At 45.3% G+C, this 27,136-nt stretch overlaps 1 protein-coding gene across 2 annotated transcripts in view; it reads right to left on the reverse strand.

Annotated features, from left to right (window-relative positions):
- LOC120928118 (butyrophilin-like protein 3) overlaps positions 1 to 27,136 on the reverse strand; it is a 67,285-nt gene that overhangs the window by 16,899 nt on the left and 23,250 nt on the right. For both annotated transcript variants that reach the window (XM_040339231.1, XM_040339229.1), the window contains exons 2-5: positions 25,143 to 25,186; positions 20,547 to 20,592; positions 5,932 to 6,264; positions 766 to 1,044 (exon numbers count right to left, since the gene is read on the reverse strand). In XM_040339231.1, coding sequence (XP_040195165.1) covers positions 766 to 1,044; positions 5,932 to 6,264; positions 20,547 to 20,592; positions 25,143 to 25,186 — 702 coding nt within the window. The remainder of the gene's footprint in view (positions 1 to 765; positions 1,045 to 5,931; positions 6,265 to 20,546; positions 20,593 to 25,142; positions 25,187 to 27,136) is intronic.

Genomic DNA, 27,136 nt, shown 5'->3' on the forward strand with positions numbered 1-27,136 from the left:
ACCTCGATACACCGACTGCAGCCTAAGATATGACTGGCATAAGGCTCTTACGCCAGTCATATCGTAGGCTGTATTCTTACGATGGCCGCTAGGGGGCGTTCCCGTAGTGGTCAGCGTAGAGTATGCAAATTGCATACTAACGCCGATTCACTACCCTACGCGAGCCCTGCGTACGCAGTTTACGTTGTTTACGTTCGTCGGGTTTCGCGTAAGGCTGCTCCTGCTATTAGCAGGGGCAGCCAATGCTACGTATACCCGTCGTTCCTGTGTCGCGAAGTTTACATTTTACGTAATTTGCGTAAGTGAATCGTGAATGGCGCTGGACGCCATTTACGTTCACTTTGAAGCAAATGACGTCCTTGCGACGTCATTTGCCGCAATGCACGTCGGGAAAGTTTCCCAACGGAGCATGCGCACTACGTTCGGCGCGGGAACGCGCCTAATTTAAATGATCCACGCCCCCTACGGGATCATTTAAATTACGCGCCCTTACGCCGGGCATTTTTGAGGAGCGCCCACGCAAATTACGTGGCTACTGCTTCGTGAATGAAGCGAAGCGCAGATAATTTGCGGGGGCGCAGGGAAAAAACGGTACGCTGCGCCTCCGTAAGAAGTGCGCAGCGGTACCTGAATCTAGCCCCATGTTAGATATACTTTCATATCTGTGCTGGCTGTGTCCGGGTCTTCTAGTTGCTCCTCTGGTCTTTCTCCCCGTTTCTTTGTTGTAATTCCCCCCTTATATTAGACTTTGTTAGGTGATAATACCTGATAGCACAGCTCGGGCGGTCCTCTTCAGTCTCCCCTCTCTCAGCAGACAAAAGTATGATTTATTTGTTTCCACATCCAAGTTCAGCACAGACTCCACCATCTTACGGCCATTACGGATGTCGGTTATGTTACGCGTTCCATGTTCGGACAGATGGAAGCCCTTCTCATCATACCACTTGACCCAGGGATTCCTGAACACGCCGATAGCGATACACTTCAGACGCTTCTTCCCATCAATGTGAATGACAGTAACTGTTGACTCCTCTGCATTTAAATCTAAAAATAAAAGAAACTTAACGTTACAAAAGAACTCCAGATTCACATTTTGTTTTAAATACGTTGACCACTCATTTTAAGAATAGAACAGGATTGCTGCAGGTACCCAATGGGTGTCTCCAGCACTGTCCCTTACAGAAAGTCCTCTCCACTGCCAGTTCTCCTCTGTTTTGTCTTAACATGCAGTAAAATAAAGCCCCAGGGGGGCGGGAACTCCAGGGGAAATGGTTTCTTGCAATGAAGAAGTTAATCAGAAGATTAGCAAACTACTTAGGATCATCACCACAATGCTGAAGAGATTGTGGGTAGAGTTGAGCGGACACCTGGATGTTCGGGTCCGAACCCGAACTTTAAAAAAAAAGTAGTAGTCAATGGGACAGGGACTTTTAGAAAAAAAAATGCGCGGAGGTCCCCGCAAATTCAATAACCAGACACTTTAGGTCTGGTATGGATATTAAGGGGAACCCCGCCGTCAATTTAAAAAAAAAATTGACGTGCGGTTCCCCCTAAATATCCATAACCAGACCCGTTATCCGAACACGTTGACCTGGCCGACCACACCAGGCCACATGCCCTCAACATGGGGAGGATGTCCCCATGTTGATGGGGACAAGGGTCTCATCCCCACAACCCTTGCCCGGTGGTTGTGGGGGTCTGCGGGCGGGAGGCTTATCAGAATTTGGAAGACCCCTTTAACAAAGGGGACCCCCAGATCCTGACCCCCCCCCCCTGTGTGAAATGGTAATGGGGTACACTGTACCCCTACCATTTCACGAAGGAAGTGTAAATTCTTGTAAAAAAAAAACACATGTGGCCTGGTGCGGTTCAGGAGAGGGGGGCCGCACTCTGTCCCCCCCTCTTTTCTGCGGCCGGCCAGGTAAACGTGCTCGGATAACGGGTCTGGTTATGGATATTTAGGGGGAACCACACGTAATTTTTTTGTTTAAATTGCCGGCGGGGTTCCCCTTAATATCCATAACCAGACCTAAAGGGTCTGGTTAGTGAATTTGCAGGGATCTCCGCACATTTTTTTTTCCCCGAACTCCGATCCCGGACCCGAACTTTTTCCAATTATTAACCCAAAGTCCGTACCGAACCCGATTCGCTCAACTCTAATTGTGGGCAAATAGGAAACTTGCTACACATGTTATGGCAATGCCCAAATGTAAGAAGTCTGTGGAACCAAACATTACAATTAATCTCTTCCCTCACAGAAATACTGCCCCCCTCCTGCCCCAACCTCAGCAATTCTAAACTTAGTGCCAGTTTACACTACAGCGACATGAAAGACGGCAGGACTTTGAGGCAACTTGAGGCAACTTCAAGGCAATTTGAGGGCAACTTGGAGGCAACTTCAAGTTGCCTCCAGTACAGGAAACTTTGCCAGTGGCCAATCAAACAATAATCAGCTCTGTGGGAGGGAGGGGTTTGCCTGAGAAAACTATTTTCTCTTCCTGTAAAGTTGCTTCAGTTAAAACAGTGATCGGACTTTGGAGGCGACTTCCATTGAAATCAATGGGTACAAGTTGCCTAGAAGTCACCTTGAAGTAGTACAGCAACCTTTTCTGAAGTCAGAGCGACGTGTATATTAAGACAGCTCTCATTCACTTCAATTGAATTTCTCATGTTGCACGACTTGGGGCGACACAAGTCAGATCCCAAGTCGTGGTAGTGTGAACCAGGACTTATGCCACGTACACATGACTGTTTTTCATGACGAGAAAATTCAATTTTTTAAATTGGTTGTGAAAAACGTAACGTGTGTAGGCTCCAGAGCATTTTTCTCGACAAGAAAAATGGCTAAATTTTTTTTTTAGAACCTGCTCTATTTTTCCTCGTAGTTTTTCACGTCGTGAAAAACGGTCATGTTTACGATTTAACGAAGGGGAAAAAACACGCATGCTCAGCAGCAAGTTATGATACTGGGAAATTAGCAAAAGCAGCCCAAAGGGTGGCGCCATTCAAATGGAACTTCCCCTTTATAGTGCCGTCGTATGTGTTGTACGTCACTGTGCTATGCTCGACTGTTTTTTCACGAACGTGTGTATGAAAGGCAGGCTTGTTTTTTTTTCATGACATAAATAACGGTCGTGTGTACGCGGCATTAGGCATAGAAAAGTTTCCACTGGACTATAGACCAGTCGTGACTCACATCCTACTGGAAACGCAAATACTAATACTACATAACTGGAAAAATCAAAAATTCCATAAACCTCTCTGATGTTACAAAAGCAGTCCAAAGGAACTACACAATTGAACGTCTCAGGCCCCGTACACACGTCCGAGGAACTCGACGTGCCAAACACATCGAGTTCCTCGTCGAGTTCAGTGTTGAAGCCGCCGAGGATCTCGGCGGGCCGACTTTCCTCATTGAACAACGAGGAAATAGAGAACATGTTCTCTAATCGGCCCGACGAGTTCCTCGTCGGCTTCCTCGCTTAAAAGTGTACACACGACCGAGTTTCTCGCCAGAATCCAGCTCCGACCGAGTTTCTGGCTGAATTCTGCCGAGAAACTCGGTCGTGTGTACGGGGCCATATAGCAACTAATTCTCTACAATGCATTAAGTTTTACAAACATTGGTCTATATGGCCTAAGACGTAATAGAGTTCTATAATGTTTCAATTCAGTTCTTACGTTTACCGTATATACTTGAGTATAAGCCGAGTTTTTCGGCAAATATTTTGGTGCTGAAAATGCCCCCCCTCATTTTATACTTGAGTCACCTTTTTGAGTGAGTGAGAAACTTATATAGCGCAACACATGCGAACTGAATCGCCTCTGGGCGCTTGGTATTCATTCCCTGGGCCCTCAGAAGAGATGGGTCTTGATCTTTCTCCTGAAGGCCAAGTGGTTCTCCTCCAACCGTATGCTGGTTGGTAGAGCGTTCCATAGTCTGGGTCCTTGGACCGCAAATCTTTGTTCTCCTTTGGACTTGTATCTGGCTTTGGGTATCTTGAGTAGATTTTGGTTGGTGGATCGCAGAACGCGATTGGGGTTGTGAGATTTTAGTTTTTCGCATAGATATTGGGGGGCATTTCCCAGAATACACTTATGCGTTAGACAGTGCCTTAAAAGTGATTCTGTCTTTTACTGGCAACCAATGAAGGGATCTCAGTTTTTGCGCCTGATCTCCCAGACTTTGGGAACCTGGTACCGGCTGACCAAACTTGGCACACATGTACCTTAGCCCCACTCTTCCTCTACAAGTGCGCAAAGTTTGTTGTCCGGGGGACCTACGGCCAGGGAGCACCGATTTTTCAAAGCCGGGCACGCCTTCCGTAGACTCCCATGTTAAACGAAAATTTCCCCTGGACCCCAAACTTAGCACACATGTAGCCCCAGTTACATAGTTAGTCAGGTTGAAAAAAGACACAAGTCCATAAAGTTCAACCAAAATAAATAAAACAATAATAATATCATACAATCACATATACCCAATTCTATACCCACAGTTGATCCAGAGGAAAGCATAAAACCCCAGCAGAGCATGAGATCCAATTTGCTACAGCAGGGTAAAAAATTCCTTCCTGATTCCCCGAGAGGCAATCGGATTTTCCCCGGATCAACTTTACCTATAAATGTCAGCAGAGGCGTATCTAGTGAAAATGGCGCCTATGGCAAGCACTGAAACTGCGCCCCTGTCAAAATATTTGAAACCCATCTTTCAGATAACCTTAACAAAAAAAAAACAGCTACCAAAACTACAAGTCAAGCGCTTTAATTACCCCTTACACCAGAGTCAATAGCGTGGAGTGTCGTGCTCGCCCCCTCCCTTGGACTACAGGAGAGTCAGGATGCTCTATACTTTTCAGATAGAGAAAGGAGCTGTGTGTTAGTGAGCACGACACTCCACACCAGGGAGAAAGCCTTGCATTACTGTGTGTAGTTACAGACAGAAGAACAGGAAGTGAGGATTTCTCAGAAGAAATAAGGACATTTAAAAGCAAAATGGAAGGATGAGGTAAGTGGAGGAGGACTGCACTAAGGTAGAGGAAGATATTTAGGATTTTTTTTTTACCTTTACAACCCCTTTAAGTACCTCCAAGATCCCTACTTCCTTTCCGATAACTGGTCAGCTGTAGCATGCATGGGTGCATTTGTGGGCTGTAACCTGGGAGTTGTTCTGGCCATTATATCAGGGTACTCTGGTGAATACTGCGCCACATACCTCCCAACCATCCAGGATTTCGCGCAAATGTCCCGCGCTTCACGTTAAATCCCGCGAGCAGTGCTATTGTCCCGCAATTTGGCTCCCCCCCGCGATTACCGCGATTCGCGGTAAATCCCGCGATCCCGATAGATCAGCGCCCCCCCCCCCCCGCTCAACAACTCAGATCCATGGAATTCCACCCCCCCGCGCAACAACTTTGACCTCTGTACCCACCCTCGCTCAACAACTTTGATCAGGGCCCCCCCCGCTCAACAACAACTTCAATCCTCCGAACCCCACTCAACAACTTCATCTGCGCCCCCCGCTCGACAACTTTGATCCGCGGACCCTCCCCCGCTCAACAACTTGAATCCCCCCCCGCTCAACAACTTTAATCCTCCGACCCCGCTCAACAACTTTCATCCGGGGCCCCCCCCGCTCAAGAACTTTGATCCGCGGACCCCCCCCCCCCCGCTCAACAACAACTTGAATCCCCCCCCTTCCCGCTCAACAACTTTCATCCGCGGACCCCGCTCAACAACTTCGTTTAGGGGGGTATGCTCATTTGTCCCTCATTCCGAAGTTGAAAAGTTGGGAGGTATGCCAATATCATACGTGCAGGCTGCATGGTGGGCCCATAATCTGCAGCCATACATGACAGTATAGAGTTGATGGAATGGGAAACCAGAAAAGCTGTGTATATTAGGCCAAAGACTAGGTGGAGCAGAACTTACTGCCTATGGTTAGGTCCACCTTCTTGTCCCAATGGCCTCTTCTATTGGCTGCTCTGCAGTAATAAGTTCCTTCGTCATTGAAGGTGACCTCTCGCAGTGTCAGGTCCACTGTTCCGTAGGAGAAATCTCCAGACAATTCTGTGCGTCCCGTGTAGTTTATATCTTGATCTCTGAGATTATCCTGGCCATCTATAAACTTGTGTGCGATCGATCTTCTCCCATCCTTATCATTCTTCTCCCAGACCACCGACAGACCTTCCCGTCCTTGTATAAAGGGAAACCAACACCGGAGGGTGACAGTTCCATAGAGGGAAGCCACCACTTCAGTCTCATCTGTGGAGGAGAACAGAAATATTCGATAAAAATCCTTTCTACAATCAGCCTCATTCTGAACTTCTTTCACGTGATCTCTGATTGTTACATTGTGTAATGTGTGTATTATTTTTTCATTTATGATACTAAGAAATGTGTGTGTGTGTATATATATACATACACAATATCTCACAAAAGTGAGTACACCCCTCAGTCACATTTTTGTAAATTTTTTCTTCTATCTTTTCATGTGACAACACTGAAGAAATTACACTTTGCTACAATGTTGTGTAGTGAGTGTACAGCTTGTATAATGGTGTAAATTTGCTGTTCCCTCAAAATAACTCACACAGCCCTTAATGTCTAAACCGCTGGCAACAAAAGTGAGTACACCCCTAAGTGAAAATGTCCAAATTGGGCCCAAAGTGTCAATATTTTGTGTGGCCGCCATTATTTTCCAGCACTGCCTTAACCCTCTTGGGCATGGAGGTCACCAGAGCTTCACAGGTTGCCACTGGAGTCCTCTTCCCCTCCTCCATGATGACATCACAGAGCTGGTGGATGTTGGAGACCTTGCGCTCCCCCACCTTCTGTTTGAGGACGTCCCACAGATGATCAATAGGGTTTAGGTCTGAAGACATGCTTGGCCAGTCCATCACCTTTATCCTCAGCTTCTTTAGCAAGGCAGTGGTCGTCTTGGAGGTGTGTTTGGGGTCATTATCATGTTGGAATACTACCCTGCGGCCCAGTCTCTGAAGGGAAGGGATCATGCTCTGCTTCAGTATGTCACAGTACATGTTGGCATTCATGGTCCCCTCAATGATCTGTAGCTCCCCAGTGCCGGCAGCACTCATGCAGCCCCAGACCATGACCCTCCCCCCACCATGCCTGACTGCAGACAAGACACACTCGTCTTTGTCCTCCTCACCTGGTTGTCCCCACACACGCCTGACACCATCTGACACCAAATATCTTTATCTTGGTCTCATCAGACCACAGGACAGTAATCCCAGTAATCCATGTCCTTAGTCTTCAGCAAACTGTTTGTGGTCTTTCTTGTGCATTATCTTTAGAAGAGGCTTCCTTCTGGGACGAAAACCATGCAGACCAATTTGATGCAGTGTGCAGTGTATGGTCTGAGCACTGACAGGCTGACCCCCCACCCCTTCAACCTCTGCAGCAATGCTGGCAGCACTCATAGGTCTATTTCCCAAAGACAACCTCTGGATATGACGCTGAGCACGTGACCTCAACTTCTATGGTGGACCATAGCGAGGCGGGGGGAGGGGAACCCGTCCTGTTATACCGCTGGATGGTCTTGGCCCCCGTGCTGCAGATCAGTTTCAGGCTCTTGGCAATCTTCTTATATCCTCGGCCATCTTTATGTAGAGAAACAATTCTTAATTTCAGATCCTCAGAGAGTTTTTTGCCATGAGGTGCCATGTTGAACTTCCAGTGACCAGTATGAGAGAGTGAGAGCGATAACACCAATTTAACCCACCTGCTCCCCATTCACACCTGAGACCTTGTAATACTAACACGATAATACTAACACGTCACATGACACCGGGGAAGGAAAATGGCTAATTGGGCCCAATTTGGACATTTTCACTTAGGGGTGTACTCTTTTGTTGCCAGTGGTTTAGACATTAATGGCTGTGTGTTGAGTTATTTTGAGGGGACAGCAAATTTACACTGTTATACAAGCTGTACACTCACTACACAACATTGTAACAAAGTGTAATTTCTTCAGTGTTGTCACATGAAAAGATACAACAAAAATATTTACGAAAAGGTGAGGGGTGTACTTACTTTTGTGAGATACTGTGTGTGTGTGTATATATATATATATATATATATATATAATCATTTTCAATTTTGTATCAAACCTTAGTAGCTGAACCAACAAACTACACATCAAGCATGTGTAATACACAACCAGACAATAGATGGAAGGATTTGCATTCTGCCTGTCAAATCCTTGAGATCGGTGGAGGTTCTGGATAGTATCCTGTGGCCAGAAGGATATGGTTTGGTGACCAGGAAGAATGTATGGTTTGGTGACCAGGAAGAATGTATGGTTTGGTGACCAGGAAGAATGTATGGTTTGGTGACCAGGAAGAATGTATGGTTTGGTGACCAGGAAGAATGTATGGTTTGGTGACCAGGAAGAATGTATGGTTTGGTGACCAGGAAGAATGTATGGTTTGGTGACCAGGAAGAATGTATGGTTTGGTGACCAGGAAGAATGTATGGTTTGGTGACCAGGAAGAATGTATGGTTTGGTGACCAGGAAGAATGTATGGTTTGGTGACTAGGAAGAATGTATGGTTTGGTGACCAGGAAGAATGTATGGTTTGGTGACCAGGAAGAATGTATGGTTTGGTGACCAGGAAGAATGTATGGTTTGGTGACCAGGAAGAATGTATGGTTTGGTGACCAGGAAGAATGTATGGTTTGGTGACCAGGAAGAATGTATGGTTTGGTGACTAGGAAGAATGTATGGTTTGGTGACCAGGAAGAATGTATGGTTTGGTGACTAGGAAGAATGTATGGTTTGGTGACCAGGAAGAATGTATGGTTTGGTGACCAGGAAGAATGTATGGTTTGGTGACCAGGAAGAATGTATGGTTTGGTGACCAGGAAGAATGTATGGTTTGGTGACCAGGAAGAATGTATGGTTTGGTGAACAGGAAGAATGTATGGTTTGGTGACCAGGAAGAATGTATGGTTTGGTGACTAGGAAGAATGTATGGTTTGGTGACCAGGAAGAATATTGACCATTGGCCAGGAAGGATTTCCGACGTGAAAAAAGCTCTCTATCTTTTGCCGGCTTTTTTTGGCCGTTTTCCTGTTGGAAAAAGTCCGATGGAGCATACACATGGTCGGGATTCCCAACCAAAAGCTCTCATCTCACTCGATTGTGTGTACGGGGCAAACGAGTGTGTCTTTTGGTCCAGGAAGCATGGATTATGGTGGCCAGGCAGGATACAGTGTTGAGCAAGGAAGGATATTGTCTTGTAGTCAGGAAGGACATTGTCTGGTGGCCAGGATAAATATTGCCTTATGACCAGGAAGGATATTGTCCTGTTGCCTGAAGGGAAATTATCTAGTGGTCAGGAAGGATATTATGCAGAGGTCAGGAAGGATATTGTGCTGTGGCCAGGAAGAATATTAGTCAGAGGCAAGAAAGGATATTGTGTGGCCAGGAAGGATATTATTCTGTGTCCAGTAAGAATATATTTGGTGGCCAGAAAGGATGTTGTATGCGGGCCAAGAAGGATGTTGTCTGGTGACAAGAACGGGTGTATGGTGGCCAGGAAGGACATTGTCTGGTGGCCAGAAAGGGTGTATGGTGGCCAGAAAGGACATTGTCTGGTGGCCAGAAAGGGTGTATGGTCACCAGAAAGGATGTTTTCTTGTGGCCAGGAAGGATATTGTCTTGTGGTCAAGAAGGACATTGTCTGGTGGCCAAAAAGGGTGCATAATGGCCAGGAAGGATGTTGTCTGGTGGCCACCAGGAAGGACATTGTGGCCTGGAAAGTTATTGATCTGTGGCCAGGAAGGACATTGTCTGGTGGCCAGAAAGGGTGTATGGTCACCAGGAAGGATGTTGCCTTGTGGTCAAGAAGGACATTGTCTGGTGGCCAAAAAGGGTGCATAATGGCCAGGAAGAATGTTGTCTGGTGGCCACCAGGAAGTACATTGCGGCCAGGAAGGTTATTAATCTGTGGCCAGGATGTACATTGTCTGGTGGTCAGGAAGGACATTGTTTGGTAGTCAGGAAGGACATTGTCTGGTAGTCAGGAAGGACATTGTCTTGTAGTCAGGAAGGGTGTATGGTGGCCAAGAAGGACATAGTTATATAGTTAGTCAGGTTAAAAAAGACACAAGTCCATCCAGTTCAACCATAAAAAAATAAAATAAAAAATATCATACAATCCCATATACCCAATTATATACCCACAGTTGTCTGGTGGTCGGGACGTTGTCTGGTGGCCACCAGGAAGGATGTTATCTTGTGGTCAAGAAGGACATTGTCTGGTAGCCAAAAAGGGTGCATAATGGCCATGAAGAATGTTGTCTGGTGGCCACCAGGAAGGACATTGTGGCCAGGAAGGTTATTAATCTGTGGCCAGGAAGGGCATTGTCTGGTGGCCAGAAAGGGTGTATGGTGGCCAAGAAGGACATTGTCTGGTGGCCAAAAAGGGTGCATAATGGCCATAAAGAATGTTGTCTGGTGGCCACCAGGAAGGACATTGTGGCCACCAGGAAGGTTATTAATCTGTGGCCAGGAAGGGCATTGTCTGGTGGTCAGAAAGGACATTGCCTGGTGGCCAGAAAGGGTGTATGGTGGCCAAGAAGGATGTTGTCTGGTGGACAGGTAGGATATTGTTTGGTGGCCAGAAAGGTTTTAATAATCCGTGGCCAGGAAAGATATTGTCTGGTGGTCAGGGAGGATATTGTTCTGTTGCCACGAATTGCCCCTACGATGTGTAATTCTTCAGAAGAGTCATTGCAGTGACATCACATCCTCCTCTATAATGTAGGATACGAGTGGTTTCTGTCTGTAGGTTGGAATCTCAGAAGTGGAAAATAACAGAAAAATCTTCCTGATTCCCAGGAGATATAAGAAGTCAGACAGTGACTCACTTTACCAGCATCTACCTACAATAATTTCCACTTAGGGTAGAGAGACATTCTTACAAAGTGTGTCATTAGGTTCATCATCATTTCAGAAAAAGTCCCTCATCAACATACATTAGGGAAATACATCATAACGTCTCCAGTGCAGAGATAAATACAACAATAAAACGAAAAAGAACACAAAATTTCCTCAGATCCTAACCAAATTATAGGTAACAATCTGTACATTTTAGTGTTCGTAAAGCTTTGATTTTTTTTAACAAAATAATAAACATGTTATACCTACCGGGCTCTGTGCAATGGTTGTACCTCTTCTGGGGTCCCTCGCCGACACGCCTGGCTCCTCCTCTTCAGTGAGTGGCCCTATAGAAATCAGTTTTCTATGTGGGCACTTGTGTGGGCTCACTCTCGAGCCACCCTCTCTGTATCTATTGACGAACACAGAGCAGCTCGGCCCGACTCACAAACCCTTAGACATGATGGCTCCATTGGTTTTCTTTTTTCCAGGGGTTTTTCACCTTTACTTTTACCTGGTGACCTGTCCTAGGGTGACAACGCCCCCTGACCTTACTGTATTAGGACAACAGAAAAAAGACAATTCTACAGAGCACCCCCCTCCTCTTCTCAATAACATAGAGGAAGGAGTTCTGTAAAGATGCCAGCAAACAATATAGCCAACAGGAGTGCAGCACATGAAGAGAGCACAGGAATTTATCAGCACACTGGATTTCTGGCAGGACCAACGGGTATTTATTTGTCTTATTGAGCACATATATTAACATTTTTTTTGATGGTTTATTTTACAGACCAAAAGGGAGAAAATAAGAGAAGACCATTGCTACGATTGGCATCCTATTTATAAAATACAGGCCATAAAGGTGTATCAGTGCTCAGCATATGGGCAGGGACGGTGCTACCGTTAGGTAAACTAGGCAGTCACCTAGGGCACAGCTACAGCCGCTGGTTTCCCAGTGGCCTCCAATTGTAGACTGTAATATTGTTTAATAAGCTCATAATTGTAGCAACTCTTATAATGTAAAACATAGGAAGGCTCATCAATGATAGAACCCCATGGAATGGCCGCCACTGCACCATGGGGGATGAATGTAGAGCACTGACAAGGACATGGAGCCGGCCAAGACTGTCTGTCATCATGATTGAGGGCTGGACCGCTCCGTGGACCGCCCCATCAGCATGGTGACGTCATTGGGGAGGAGATGCGATGCGTTTCCTAGCATGCGCAAGGTCTGGAAAGGCAAGCACGCTCCTTTCTCAAACTGGAGGGGAGAGGACTAGTGGAGCCTTATAAGTGGATGCAAGGAGGCGGGCTCTGAATAGCATGGCACTGCAGTGCCCAGCATGCTCAGTTCAAATACATTTAAAATTCTTATATTTATAAAAGATGATTTACAAATAAATATCTACAAATATTAATTTATATGAATTTTGAATGTATTTGAACATGCTCAGAAAGCGTCACATCTCCTCCCCAGTGACATCACCATGCTGACACCACACTGATGGTGCAGTGCCTGATGAAAGATGGTTGAACTAGATGGACTTGTGTCTTTTTTTTCAACCTGACTAACTGGAATCTGTATCAACCAACCAAAACCTCCTCCACATCCCCAAATCCCACTTCAAATCGAAGGGAGAACAAAGATGTGCAGTCCAAGGACCTCAGCTATGGAACGTTGTTCCCACAAACATCCGCATGGAAGAAAACCATCGGGCCTTCAGGAAGAAACTCAAGACTCATCTCTTCTGAAGGATAAAGATGACACTGGATGGAAATAAGCACCTTGAGGCGATTTAGTTTGCATTTGTAGCGCTATACAAGTTACTCACTCAACTATGTAAGCATTTCTCTAACTACTATGTAAGATGGTCTCGGCTGGCTCCATGTCCCCGACAGTGCTGTACATCAACACTCCTCCAGTGTCCCCCCCCCCCATGGTGCAGTACCGACCATTCCATGGAGTTTTAGCATTGATGAGTCTTCCTACGTTTTACATTATGTGAGTTGCTACAATTATGAACTTATTAAACTATATTACAGTCTACACTTAGAGGCGCTAAAAAGGGGGGATAGGGTTGGGACTTTGAATGAGGCATATGATAGACACTACCTCAGGCCTCCATCCCTGTAAATGTATAAAAAAGGGGGGAGAGTTGGGACTTTGAATGAGATGCGTTTTTAGCAGTATGCGATTAAATATATATATGGAATATAATTTTTTTTTCCATAATAGCCAGGGTCAAAGTTGCCAAACAAAAAAGCACTAAACCAAATTGATCTGTCTAACTGTATGTCATTAAAAACAGAGGTTTAGTTGCATGTATTTGCAAATACCTGTTTAAGCTGCAGGCCAAACGTCAAGGCACTCTATCTATTGATTAGCACGCCTGTGCTCCTTATTAGGAGGCTTTAAAATCATAGCTAGGCCTGCAGTACACGGAGTGACTTGACGTTTGGCCTGCAGTAAATAAGTTGTATCACAATTTTAAAACAACATAGAAAAGATTTTATTTACCATCCTTGGATGGAATTCGTTAAAACAATATGTCACAGTTTGATACAAAATACAGTTTTACTGTTACTTTGGTCCAGGGTGTGTAGATCCTGGTCAGATGTATCAAAAGTATGGCCTATGCATTTCGTGGGTAGCCCCGCTTCGTCAGGGCCTTGAAAATCACACACAAGCATCTTTGTGGGATTTTCAAGGCCCTGACGTTCCGTATTTTATTGGATCACAGAATCAATGTTTTCAAAGAACAAAAATTTTAATGTTGACTTTTTTATTTTTTATTTTTATTTTTTAAGAGCTACTGTAAACTTCGAGGGCCAGATTCATGTAGGAGATACGACGGCGTATCTCCAGATACGCCGTCGTATCTCTGAGTGTGAGGCGTCGTATCCTGGCGCCTGATTCAAAGAATCAGATACGCCAGAATTTCTCTAAGATACGTCCAGCGTAAGTCTCTTACGCCGTCGTATCTTAGTTGCATATTTACGCTGGCCGCTAGGTGGCGCTTCCGTCGATTTACCCAAGGAATATGTCAATTAGGTAGATACGCCGATTCAGAAACGTACGTCCGCCTGGCGCATTTTATTACGTAGTTTACGTTGGGCTTTTTCCAGCGTAAAGTTACCCCTGCTATATGAGATCCTATGTTAAGTATGGACGTCGTTCCCGCGTCGAATTTTGAATATTTTACGTTGTTTGCGTAAGTCGTCCGTGAATGGGGCTGTGCGTAATTTACGTTAATGTCGAAAGCATTGGCTTTTTGCGGGTTAATTTGGAGCATGCGCACTTGGCTATTTTCACGGACGGCGCATTCGCCGTTAGTCAAAAACATAATTTATGTGGGGTCATGTTATCTACATAAAACACGCCCACCTCTTCACAATTTGAATTAGGCACGCTTACGCCGGCAGATTTACGCTACGCCGATGTAACTTAGGGCACAGGTTCTTGTTGAATACATAACCTGCCTCACTAAGTTACGGCGGCGTAGCGTATCTGAGATACGCTACGCCCGCATATAAATAAGCCAATCTACCTGAATCTACCCCTGAATGTTTAAATGCATTTCATGTATTCATGACTAAAAGGTAAGAAATATCCCAATATTTACAGTGCCTGAAAAAGTATTCATACCCCTTTAAATGTTGAAAACCACTTATTATTTTCCTTCCACTTCACAATTATGTGCCACTTTATGTTGGTCTATCACATAAAATAAATTTACATTTTTGGTTGTAACATGACAAAAATGTGGGAAATTTCAAGGGATATGAATACCTCTTCTAGCCAAATGTGTTTATATTTTTTTTAACTATAACAAAGATTGACAAATTGAGTATATACAAGGATGGTGGTACAATATTCAAATTGATACATAATAATAAATAAAGCTAAACATATCAATTTATGAACAAAAGGAGTACATAACAATGTAAAAATGTAACGAATAGAGCAACGAATAAACCAATAAACTATTACATAGAAAGCATTAGGAAATTCCATCAGAAGGAAAAAAGTAACCTTGTTTTATTTTGCAAGAGCAGTAATAGATCAATCTAATAGGTACAGAATACAGTTGGGTCCATCTAAATTTCTACACAGGCACAGTTTTCATACTTTTGGCTCTATATGCCACCAGAATAAAATTAAAACGAAACAATCCAAATTAATTTGAAGTTCAGACTTTCAGCTTTAATTCAGGGGGTTGGACATAAATAGCAAGTACAAATTTTAGGAACTGCAACCATTTTTATACACAGTCCCCCCCCATTTTCAGAGGCTCAAATGTAATTGGAGAAATGAATATACAGTGGAACCTCAGATTGCAGTTAACGGGCGTTTCCGAATACGAGCAGGATTCAAGCCTCTGCGGTGTGCAGTACCGCATTTGGCCAGAGGTGCGGGGGCACCGGAGCTATTTGGAAATACTCGGAAACACTCCGTTCCCAAGGGCAGCCGAACGATCTCCAAGTCTCTCCGGCGCCCCGCCACCTCTGGCCACATGCGGTATTGCATGCTGTCAGAACATTTGGGGTTAAAAGAATACATATAAGATCGCACATTTTATATGTTTCATAGTGTTCCATATTCATATTATGTTTAGCAGAAGAGATGCCATTTTGTGTCTTAAATTGAGTCACAGTTCTAAACCTGTGAATAAGGCTGTGTTACCAGAAGGACTTTATGTCTCACAGGGGGGGTGTATAAACCTTGCCTGTGCCATCTCCCAGGTCATATCTCTTTGGGTTTGACACTTATAAGATAAGAGAATGATGAGGAATTCTGGTTTCATGGGAGATAAAAGGCCATGCACAGCATGACAACACAGTATTGTCTTTATATACTGAGGTCATGGGGCTTATTCACAATCCCGGTGGAATAATATATCATATATCTAAAATAGTATTGTGTATTTGAAATGCCTTAACAATATATGTGTATTAGTAGTTCATAGAGTATAACTCGTTAAGCACATATACATATATTATAATCCTTACAAGTGTGAGATCACAAGTGACACTAAGAATCTATATTTGAGGAGCGAGGGTTCTCCTGTAAAGGTACTTCAAAGGTTTTCACTTGTCTTATAAATTAAACAGATGTATGAGCTAATGATATGTAAACATTCCCAACCCACAATTCACTAAGAAGTGCCAGGATGTCTGACAATTGTTTGACATACAGGACAACTTATGGCGGTTTTTATAGGCCCATAATCCTGATTAACTCTGAATAACCCTCAAATTAGGAATTATTCTTTAGACACCACTGCCCCCTACAGGTTAATATCGGCATGGTTCAAGATGGTCACCCACCAAAACATATTGTCATGTGACATCGCCAGTCATGTGATAGTAAAATACACACCCACTTCTTTGGGGAGATAAAAAGTGATTACACAAGACAGGAGGGGATCTCGGAAAAAGCTTGGTGGGAGAGAGATGGCAAGGCTGATGGGAGCTGATGGCTGGAGCCTGATCTGATCTCTGATCTCTGAAGGAAGCTGGAAGGCAGAGATTGGCCGTAAACATGTAGGGGGCTCACAGAAGTCCTTCAGTAGGACTTTCTCACTTCTCAAACAGCAAGATCTCTTACATACTGGTAATGTATAATCTTGATTATTTACCTTTTGGTAATTTGAAGGTTTCCACATACACACAACCAAGACCGTTTAAATATACTTGGCAAATATAATTTGGGAGTTGGTTATGTCTAACTGCAGTATGACGTAATTGTATTCCAAATATTAAAGACATACATATTACGTTTGTCTTTGAAAAGCTAAGTGCCAACGATGGTAAATCAGTTTTGGAGTGAGGTATGTGAAAATAAATTTTTCTTAAATTTAAAATTAAGCTTGTTTGCATTGCAGAGCTTGTGTACAAATATAACATTTGTTCTGTACACATATATAATAAGTAGTAGCAAGAGATCTGTTTGTCATTGAGAAGAGATAATACAAGGTCAAGGTTATGTCACTAAAAGCTAAAAGGTTTTAAATACGTCAAGATGATTTAAATAAGAGCTATGAATATACCTCGTCATATAATGTAAATATTATCTGAATATTCAACCATTGTTCATATCTGATTGTAGAAGCATACCAATTATGTGTTGTAACACGAATTGTACCTGATTTTAGTTTTTGCACTATATCTTTGGTTAATAAATATATATGTTTTAAATATTCATTTGTATTGCTTGTCCTCAAAATAGCACGGATAAAATAATTTTGATATTTTGGATGGTAGGAAAATAGTATATCTCCCAAAGCACAGATTTACATATTTTCATAAATACAATAATACAAGGTCAAGGTTATGTCACTAAAAGCTAAAAGGTTTTAAATACGTCAAGATGATTTAAATAAGAGCTATGCATATACCTTGTCATATAATGTAAATATTATCCGAATATTCAACCATTGTTCATATCTGATTGTAGAAGCATACCAATGGTTCTGACAATGCCATAGAAGTCAATGTGGAATGGATTATGCCCGTAATCCAAGGTTTGACTGTGATCATAAATAAAATGTTATTTTTTTATATTTTGTTGAGAATCCTTTACTAGCAATGACTGCCTGAAGTCTGGAACCAATTGACATTGCCAAAGACTGGCTTTCCCCCTTTCTGATGCTTTGCCCGGCTCTAACTGCAGCTGTCTTCATTAGTTCTTTGTTTGTGGGTCTTTCTGCCTTTTAGTTTTGCCCAGAAAGTGAAATGCTCAATTGGGTTGAGATCAGGTAATTGACTTGGCCATTGCAGAATATTCCACTTCTTTTCCTTCAAAAGCTCCTGGGTTGCTTTTGCAGTGTGTTTTGGATCATTGTCCATTGGCTGAAAGTATATCTCTAAACACGGCAGAATTCTTGTGGCTGCTTCTGTCCCATCATCAATAAACACCAATGTCCCAGTGCCACTGGAAGCCATGCATGTGCATGTCATCACACACCAAGCTCCACCATGTGACCACAGATGACGTTCTGTGCTTTGGATCATCAGCTGTTCCAAGCCTTGTCCACACTTTTTTCTTCCCATCATTCTGCTACAGATTAATCTTAGTTTCATCTGTCTAAAGAATTTTTTTCCAGAACTGCTCTGACTTTTTTAGATTTTTTTTGGCAAAGTCTAATCTGGCTTTTCTATTCTTCAGGCTTATGAATGGTTTGCACCTTGTGGTGAACCCTCTGTATTTGTTCTCATGAAGTCTTCTTTTGATTGTAGACTTTGACGATGATAGACCCACCTCCTGGAGAGTGTCCTTTGCTTGTCTCCACCTCCTGGAGAGTGTCCTTCGCTTGTCTCCACCTCCCGGAGAGTGTCCTTCGCTTGTCTCCACCTCCCGGAGAGTGTCCTTCACTTGTCTCCACCTCCCTGGAAAGTGTCCTTTGCTTGTCTCCACCTCCCGGAGAGTGTCCTTCACTTGTCTCCACCTCCCGGAGAGTGTCCTTCGCTTGTCTCCACCTCCTGGATAGTGTCCTTCGCTTGTCTCCACCTCCATGGAGAGTGTCCTTCACTTGTCTCCACCTCCTGGAGAGTGTCCTTCACTTGTCTGCACCTCCCTGGAGTGTGTCCTTCACTTGTCTCCACCTCCCAGAGAGTGTCCTTCACTTGTATGCACCTCCCTGGAGAGTGCCCTTCACTTGTCTGCACCTCCCTGGAGAGTGCCTTCACTTGTCTGCACCTCCCTGGAGTGTGTCCTTCACTTGTCTCCACCTCCCAGAGAGTGTCATTCACTTGTCTCCACCTCCCTGGAGAGTGCCCTTCACTTGTCTCCACCTCCCAGAGAGTGTCATTCACTTGTCTCCACCTCCCTGGAGAGTTCCCTTCACTTGTCTCCACCTCCTGGAGAGTGCCCTTCACTTGTCTCCACCTCCCTGGAGAGTGCCCTTGATTTGTCTCCACCTCCTGGAGAGTGTCTTTCACTTGTCTGCACCTCCTGGAGTGTGTCCTTCACTTGTGCCCACCTCCATGGAGAGAGTCCTTCACTTGTCTCCACCTCCCTGGAAAGTGTCCTTCACTTGTCTCCACCTCCCGGAGAGTGTCCTTCACTTGTCTCCACCTCCCGGAGAGTGTCCTTCACTTGTCTCCACCTCCCGGAGAGTGTCCTTCACTTGTCTCCACCTCCCAGAGAGTGTCCTTCACTTGTTTGCACCTCCCTGGAGTGTGTTCTTCACTTGTCTCCACCTCCCGGAGAGTGTCCTTCACTTGTCTCCACCTCCCTGGAAATTGTCCTTCACTTGTGCCCACCTCCATGGAGAGTGTCCTTCACTTGTCTCCACCTCCTGGAGAGAGTCCATCACTTGTCTGCACCTCCCTGGAGATTGTCATTCACTTGTCTGCACCTCCTGGAGTGTGTCCTTCACTTGTCTGGATGTCCTACCATAAAAAGGATCCTGCGATCATCCACCACTGTTGTCTTCCATGGACGTCCATGCGTCTTTATGTTGCTGACCTAATCAGTGCATTCTTTTTTCCTAAGAATGTACCAAACTGTTGATTTGACCACTCCTAATGTTGCTGCTATCTCTCTGAGGATTTGTTTCATTTTTGAAGCCTCCCAATGGCCAGTTTCCATTGTATGAACAGCTCCCTTGAACACATGATGTAGGTTCAAAACAATAGATTCCAAATGCAAATACCACACTTAGAATCAACTCCAGAACTTTTACCTGCTTAATTGATGAAGAAACAATTAAGTAGTAGCCCACACCTGGCCATGAAACAGCTTTTGATTAAATTGTCCAATTAATTTTGGTCCCTTGAAAAAGGGGGGGCTATTCTTAAAGTGGAGGTTCCCCCTAAAAAAAAATTCTAACAATACATTGAGCTGACTGATTACACTGCGGTTATGCTGTTTTTTTATTTTTTTCGTACATACCTCGATATCGCTGTTTCATCCCTCGGCTTCCAGGTATGATTCTTTTGGGTCTGGGCATTCCTAGTTGCTTGACGTTCCTCCGACCGGCGCATACTGTGCGTCACGACTTTCCGACAGAATCCGAATGTCATTGCGCAGGCGTCGTATAGAGTCGGCTCTATACGGCGCCTGCACAGCGACGTTCAGCTTCTTTCGGAAAGTCGTGACGTCAAGTATGCGTCGGTCGGAGGAACGTCAATCAACTAGGAACGCCCAGACCCGAAAGAATCATACCCGGAAGCCGAGGGATGAAACGGCGATATCGAGGTATGTACGGAAAAAAAAACCCCAGCCTACCCGCAGTGTAATCAGTCTTCTCAATGTATTGTTAGAAACATTTTTTAGGGGGAACCTCCACTTTAAGATCTGTAATTCCTAAACACTTCTTCCAATTTAGATGTACATACCCTCAAATTAAACCTGAGAGTCCTCACTTTCAGCCCATATCCATTATAGAGATATAGCTTGAAGAGGTTGTGGTAAATAAATAAATGAAATTGTGCCTGTGTCCAAATATATATGGACCTAACTGTATATTAAAAAAACAGTGATAACATGTTTATAAGTTAAAATGTTGACATTTAACTGTGATGTAAATTGTATGCATGTTAGAGTTCCCGTAAAAGTCCTCTATATATTTTTGGCTTTCTATTCTTTACCAGACATTTGGAAATGTCCTTTAAGAAGTAAAAAAGTTCTACTTACCCAAGCAGGACACAGGCAGCAATAGTGTGCACATTACTATTGTAACCTACAACATATAAATGTTACCATAGTCAGTACATGGATACTAAATATTTAATAAAGATTATCCAAAAATAAACAAAGTATCTTCTTGTTATAATTTTACACAGAGCAGGGTGTCATGGGGGATAAACCAGAATACAGATTTGTGTGTTACACAGAGCTTACAATGAGGATTGTTGGATCAGGAACTTGTTTATAGACAAAGAACCAGTCCATGCAGACCCGGGGCAGATAAAATCTCCTGTGTGTGAGGCCATCAGAACCGTTCACTTCAGGCTGCTTTTCAGTCAGTAATAATGAGCCGCTAATATCTGTAAATTAGATTTTACTCTTTTGCTTTTTTTTTTTTTACACAATAGGGGAAAAAAATGCATAAAAAAATAGTCATTTGAAAAGTTTAAACTGACAGTATGCAAGAATGTAACACACTGTCCACCATGTACAGGGCAGCCATCAGGGGGGTACAGGCAGTACACCTGTAAGGTACAACCCCACTTTTTTTAAATGTGTTTTTATAATGTTTTATATATATATATATTATTAAAGGGCTCAGAGGTCCCCAGGGCCCCGGATGGCAGCCCCCCCCTTTTTTTTAAAATAAGGTAAATTTTATATATATATATATATATATATATATATATATATATATATATATATATATATATATTTTTTTTTATTAAAGGGTCCAGAGGTCCCCCTCTTTTTTTTGTAAGGGGCCTAGAGGTCCCTAGGACAACCCCCCTACAGCACCGCCCTGCTTCTCAACTAGCGGCAGCCCCCCCCCGCGCTTCTCAATTTGAGGCGGCAGCACCCCCCCCCCCGGGGTTCTCTGGAGCTCCAGGGGGCCCATGCCTGAAGCTGTGTAAGGGGCCCCATAATTCCTCATGGCTGCCCTGTCCGTGTATAAAAAAAAAAACCTCAAAAATAAGAATTTTTTTTTGCACTGTTTTAGGTTGCTATTTAGACGACTTCTATTCAAGTGATTTCACAATTCAACAGGTCTGGGTGCGGTAAGTGAAATTTAACTCAGCTTTCCAAAAAATGTGGGGTCAGTTCATTCATGATTTAGCAAGGTGTGGGGGTGGGGCAATTACTTTTTCACAGCACTGTATACCTCAGGGCTGGACTGGGACAAAAATTTGGCCCTGGACTTCATCCAGACTGGCCCATTTTGACAGGTCTCTCCCATGGCGGCCGGACAACTACCACATCCCCCCCCCCCGGCCACCCAAGCCCCCCCTCCCCCTTCACTAGCCACTAGCCATTCTACTTTATTAGAGTAGAACAGCTGGTACTCTTATAGGCAGTGCCAGTGGGGAAGCTAGACATTATTTCACCCGGGGCAAAGAATCAGTTCGGTGCCCCCCCCCCTTATGGGACAAGATTAGGCAGAAGTGAGAAACTACCAGGCCATAGCTGTTGAGTCAGCTGTCTGTCCCCTCCCCCCATGCTCCTCTGTCGTCCCCCCTGCTCCTCTGGTCCTCCCCCTGCTTCTTTGTTCCCCCCAGGTAAGCGCTGCAGAGAGGGAGAAGAGGTGAGCGCTGCGGGAAGGGTGAGACAGGGGAGCGGAAGGGGGCGGCGGTCCGCTGTCACTGAAGCCGGCCCACTGAGCCATCGGCCCACCGGGAAACTCCCTGTAGTCCCAATGGCCAGTCCATCCCTGGTATACCTTAAAGCAGAGTTTCACCCAAAAGTGGAACTTCCACGGATTCCTCCCCTCCCTTCGGTGCCACACCACATTTGGCATCTTTTGGGGGGGGGGGGAGCGGATACCAGTCAAAAACAAGTATCTGCTCCCACTTCTATGGAAAGATTGTCGCAATCCTGTGCAGCGATCTACACAATGTCACACATCCAGGTGGGCTTGGAGTGCAACTCTCTGCGGCCTGAGCCCAACATTTTTTGAAGCCTACTAGAGCCTCTGGCTCTAATCACTTGTGTAAAAAATAAATAAAAAAACTCCCCCCATTGGAATCCATGCATCCGGCACCCTAATGGATGGGCCGTCACTGCCTGCCACTACGCTGTCTGATTTTCTTGGTTATAACCTTACCTGTTCGTGTTTACCAACAACATCTGCCTCCTATCCATCTCAACCCCTGGCCTTACCCCAACTCTGTATCTACTTGATTGGTTTAGTAAATTGCCCTCATTTTGTGTTTGATGTCAACCACCTGTAGTAGGGTGAGCTGTAAGCTTACTCCCTTGGGGTATCTGCCACACAAAACCAACTTCGCATGAGATATTCCTTAATTCCTTTGGCTCTCTTGTCCTTAGACAAGCCAGCACCATCATCAGGAGAGAAATAAGGTGCTCTACCTACGGTCAGGCTGTAGTTGCCCTTCCCTTCCCTCAGCTGTCCATGGTGCCCTACGAGCTGCATTGAAGTAGGTCAATCCCAGTGTTCCCATCATCCTCCCCTATAGCAGTAATGGTGAACCTCGGCACCCCAGATGTTTTGAAACTACATTTCCCATGATGCTCAGGCACTCTGCAGTGTAGTTGAGCATCATGGGAAATGTAGGCATCTGGGGTGCCAAGGTTTTGCCATCACTGTCCTATAGGAACAGACATACATGTTCACCATGTGTAAATGTACGATCATTGGGTGAACAATGATGGCCCAACCCCATCCAATGTCTGAAGAGAGTGTCATACCGCGTACACACGACCATTTTTCATGACGATAAAAATGACATTTTTTTAATTGGTCGTGAAAAACGGTCGTGTGTAGGCTCCAGAGCATTTTTCGCGATGAGAAAAATGGCCACTAAAATTTAGAACCTGTACTATTTTTTCTCGTTGTTTTTCTCATCGTGAAAAACGGTCATGTGTAGGCTTTAACTACTTGCCGACCAGCCGCCGTATAAAAGTTATACGGCGGCAGGTCGGCTCCCCTGCGCGAGAGCCCATAGCTATACGTCGGGCTCTCTAAGTGGCCACTAACTCCCGTGATTCCTGTGCGTGTGCCCGGCGGGCGCAATCGCCGCCGGGCACCCGCGATTGCTCGTTACAGAGAGCGAGGAGCGGGAGCTGTGTGTGTAAACACTCAGCTCCCAGGGGGAGAAATGCCTGACCTGTCAGGGGGAGAAATGCCTGACCGTCTGTTCATACAATGTATGAACAGCTATCAGTCATTTCCCCTAGTGAGGCCATCCCCCCTACAGTTAGAACACACCCAGGGAACATACTTAACCCCTTCCCCGCCCCCTAGTGTTAACCCCTTCCCTGCCAGTGGCATTTTTATAGTAATCCAATGCATTTTTACACCACTGATCGCTATAAAAATGCCAATGGTCCCAAAAATGTGTAAAAATTGTCCGAAGTGTCCGCCATAATGTCGCAGTACCGAAAAAAAATCGCTGATCGCCGCCATTACTAGTTAAAAAAAAATATCAATAAAAATGCGATAAAACTATCCCCTATTTTGTAGCCGCTATAACTTTTGCGCAAACCAATCAATATATGCTTATTGCGATTTTATTTACCAAATATAAGTGGAAGAATACGTATCGGCCTAAACTGAGGAATAATTTTTTTTATATATATATTTTTTGGGGATATTTATTATAGCAAAAAGTAAATAATATTTATAATTTTCAAAATTGTTGCTTTATTTATTTTTTTGCGCAAAAACGAAAAACCGCAGAGGTGATCAAATACCACCAAAAGAAAGCTCTATTTGTGGGGAAAAAAGGACGTAAATTTTCTTTGGGAGTCACGTTGCACGACCGCGCAATTGTCAGTTAAAGCGACGCAGTGCCGAATCGCAAAAAGTGCTCTGGTCTTTGGGCAGCAATATGGTCCGGGGGTTAATGACGGGGGGAAAATACGCATGCTCAGAAGCAAGTTATGAGAAGGGAAATTTGTATAATCAGCCCAAGGGGTGGCGCCATTCGGATGGAACTTCCCCTTTATAGTGCCGCCATACGTGTTGTACGTCACCGCGCTTTGCTCGGCCATTTTTTATCACGATCGTGTGTAGGCAAGGCAGGCTTGAGAGAAATCGCGTCGAGAAAAACGTTGTTTTTTTTCCATGACATGAATAACGGCCGTGTGTACGCGGAATTAGACTTTGCTCCTCAAGGGGATGAAAACTCCTCAATGTGAATAAACTCCAATCATCCCAAAATCGGTCCAACCCAGGGCCATCTTAATAGCATCATGGGCCCCTGGGCAAAGTAATGCTCTGGGGCCCCTACAATGATGACAGTGCAGGTAAACAGACATCAAGTAGGTAGGAGGCAGACTGCCTCCCCTGTGTATCTATCACTCTCAGTGCCATCATGGGGGGCCCCCAATTTCAGGGCAGCGTGGGCTCAAGGACCAGCTGCTTTGGGGAAAGTGCAGGGGCCCCCCATGCAGCGGGGGCCCCTGGGCAGTGCCCAGGTGTGCCCTCTTATTAAGACAGCCCTGGCCCAACCTTTCCTAGAGCACCTCTACATCTCCTCCTTGTTAATGTAGATTTATCACATTCAGAATAACAAAGGAAACGGGTGATCAGCGTTCAGAGAAGTATAAAAAAAGAAATCCAATAAATCTTTCGAATCTCACCTGTGATTTGAACGCCATTGTAGATTGTGAAGTGACTTCTCCTCCTGGAAGAAATATAAAGAGTCAGTTATATGCGGAAGAACTCGTATAGTTCTATGGTAATGCTGAATCATTACTAAGTAATCAGATAAGTAGTCACAGATTTCATCACATTTCCTTTATTTTTTAACCAGTTAACCACTTCCATACCGGGCACTTATACACCTTCCCGCCCAGACCAATTTTTAGCTTTCAGCGCTGTTGCAATTTGAATGACAATTGCGCGGTCGTGCTGCACTGTACCCAAACAAATTTTTTATCATTTTGTACCCACAAATAGAGCTTTCTTTTGGTGGTATTTGATCACCTCTGGGATATTTATTTTCTGCAAAAAAAAATAAAAAATTACCGAAAATTTAGAAAAAATAAACTTTCTTTTTGTTTCCATTATAAAACATTGTAAATAAGTAAGTTTTCTCCTTTACTGATGGGCACTGATGGTACTACACTGACGGGCACTGATAAGGTGGCACTGATGGGCACGGATGAGGTGGCACTGATGTGGTGGCATTGATGGGCACTAATATGCGGCACTGATGGGCGGCACGGATAGGCACTGATAGGCGGCACAGATAGGCGGCATGGATGGGCTTGGATGGGCGGCATGGATGGGCTTGGATAGGCGGCACGGATGGGCACGGATAGGCGGCACGGATGGGCACTGATAGGCGGCACTGATGGGCACTATTGTATGTGTTTTACTAATGGATGCCAATCAGTGCCAAACAATGCCTGCCAATCAGTGATGCCTATTGTGGGCACTGATTGGCATCCATTGCGGCACTGATTTGAATCCATTTTTTGTGTACCCTGAGACCAGCCAGACAGGCCAGTACCCTGAGACCAGCCAGCCAGGCCAGTACCCTGAGACCAGCCAGCCAGGCCAGTAACCTGAGACCAGCCAGGCCAGTAACCTGAGACCATCCAGCCAGGCCAGTAACCTGAGACCAGCCAGCCAGGCCAGTAACCTGAGACCAGCCAGCCAGGCCAGTAACCTGAGACCAGCCAGGCCAGTAACCTGAGACCAGCCAGCCAGGCCAGTAACCTGAGACCAGCCAGCCAGGCCAGTAACCTGAGACCAGCCAGCCAGGCCAGTAACCTGAGACCAGCCAGCCAGGCCAGTAACCTGAGACCAGCCAGCCAGGCCAGTAACCTGAGACCAGCCAGCCAGGCCAGTAACCTGAGACCAGCCAGCCAGGCCAGTAACCTGAGACCAGCCAGCCAGGCCAGTAACCTGAGACCAGCCAGCCAGGCCAGTAACCTGAGACCAGCCAGCCAGGCCAGTAACCTGAGACCAGCCAGGCCAGTAACCTGAGACCAGCCAGCCAGGCCAGTAACCTGAGACCAGCCAGCCAGGCCAGTAACCTGAGACCAGCCAGCCAGGCCAGTAACCTGAGACCAGCCAGCCAGCACCCTGAGACCAGCCAGCACCCTGAGATCAGCACGGCCAGCATCCTGAGGCCCACACGGCCAGCACCATGAGACCAGCCAGACCAGCACCCTGAGGCCAGCCAGGCCAGCACCCTGAGGCCAGCACCCTGAGGCCAGCCAGCACCCTGAGATCAGCACGACCAGCATCCTGAGGCCCGCATGGCCAGCACCCTGAGACCAGCCAGACCAGCACCCTGAGGCCAGCCAGGCCAGCACCCTGACGCCAGCCAGCCAGCACTCTGAGACCAGCCAGACCAGCACCCAGAGGCCAGCCAGGCCAGCACCCCGACGCCAGCCAGCACCCTGAGCCCAACACAGCACTGATCGTTGAGTCAAGTATGAGCCAAGTCTTCAACTCAAGTTGAGCAAGTCTTCAGAACTGTAAGTACATATATAAGGGGAGCTATTACTTGTTTGATGAGGGTAAGGGGGCTGGGTGGTGGGAGGGAGGGGTGGTGGTTGGAGAAGGGGGGGGAGGGTGGATGGAGGGGGTGGGGGGCTAGTGAAAAAAAAATCGAATAACC

Source organism: Rana temporaria, chromosome 2, assembly GCF_905171775.1.
Source record: "Rana temporaria chromosome 2, aRanTem1.1, whole genome shotgun sequence".
NCBI classification, from domain to species: Eukaryota; Metazoa; Chordata; class Amphibia; order Anura; family Ranidae; genus Rana; species Rana temporaria.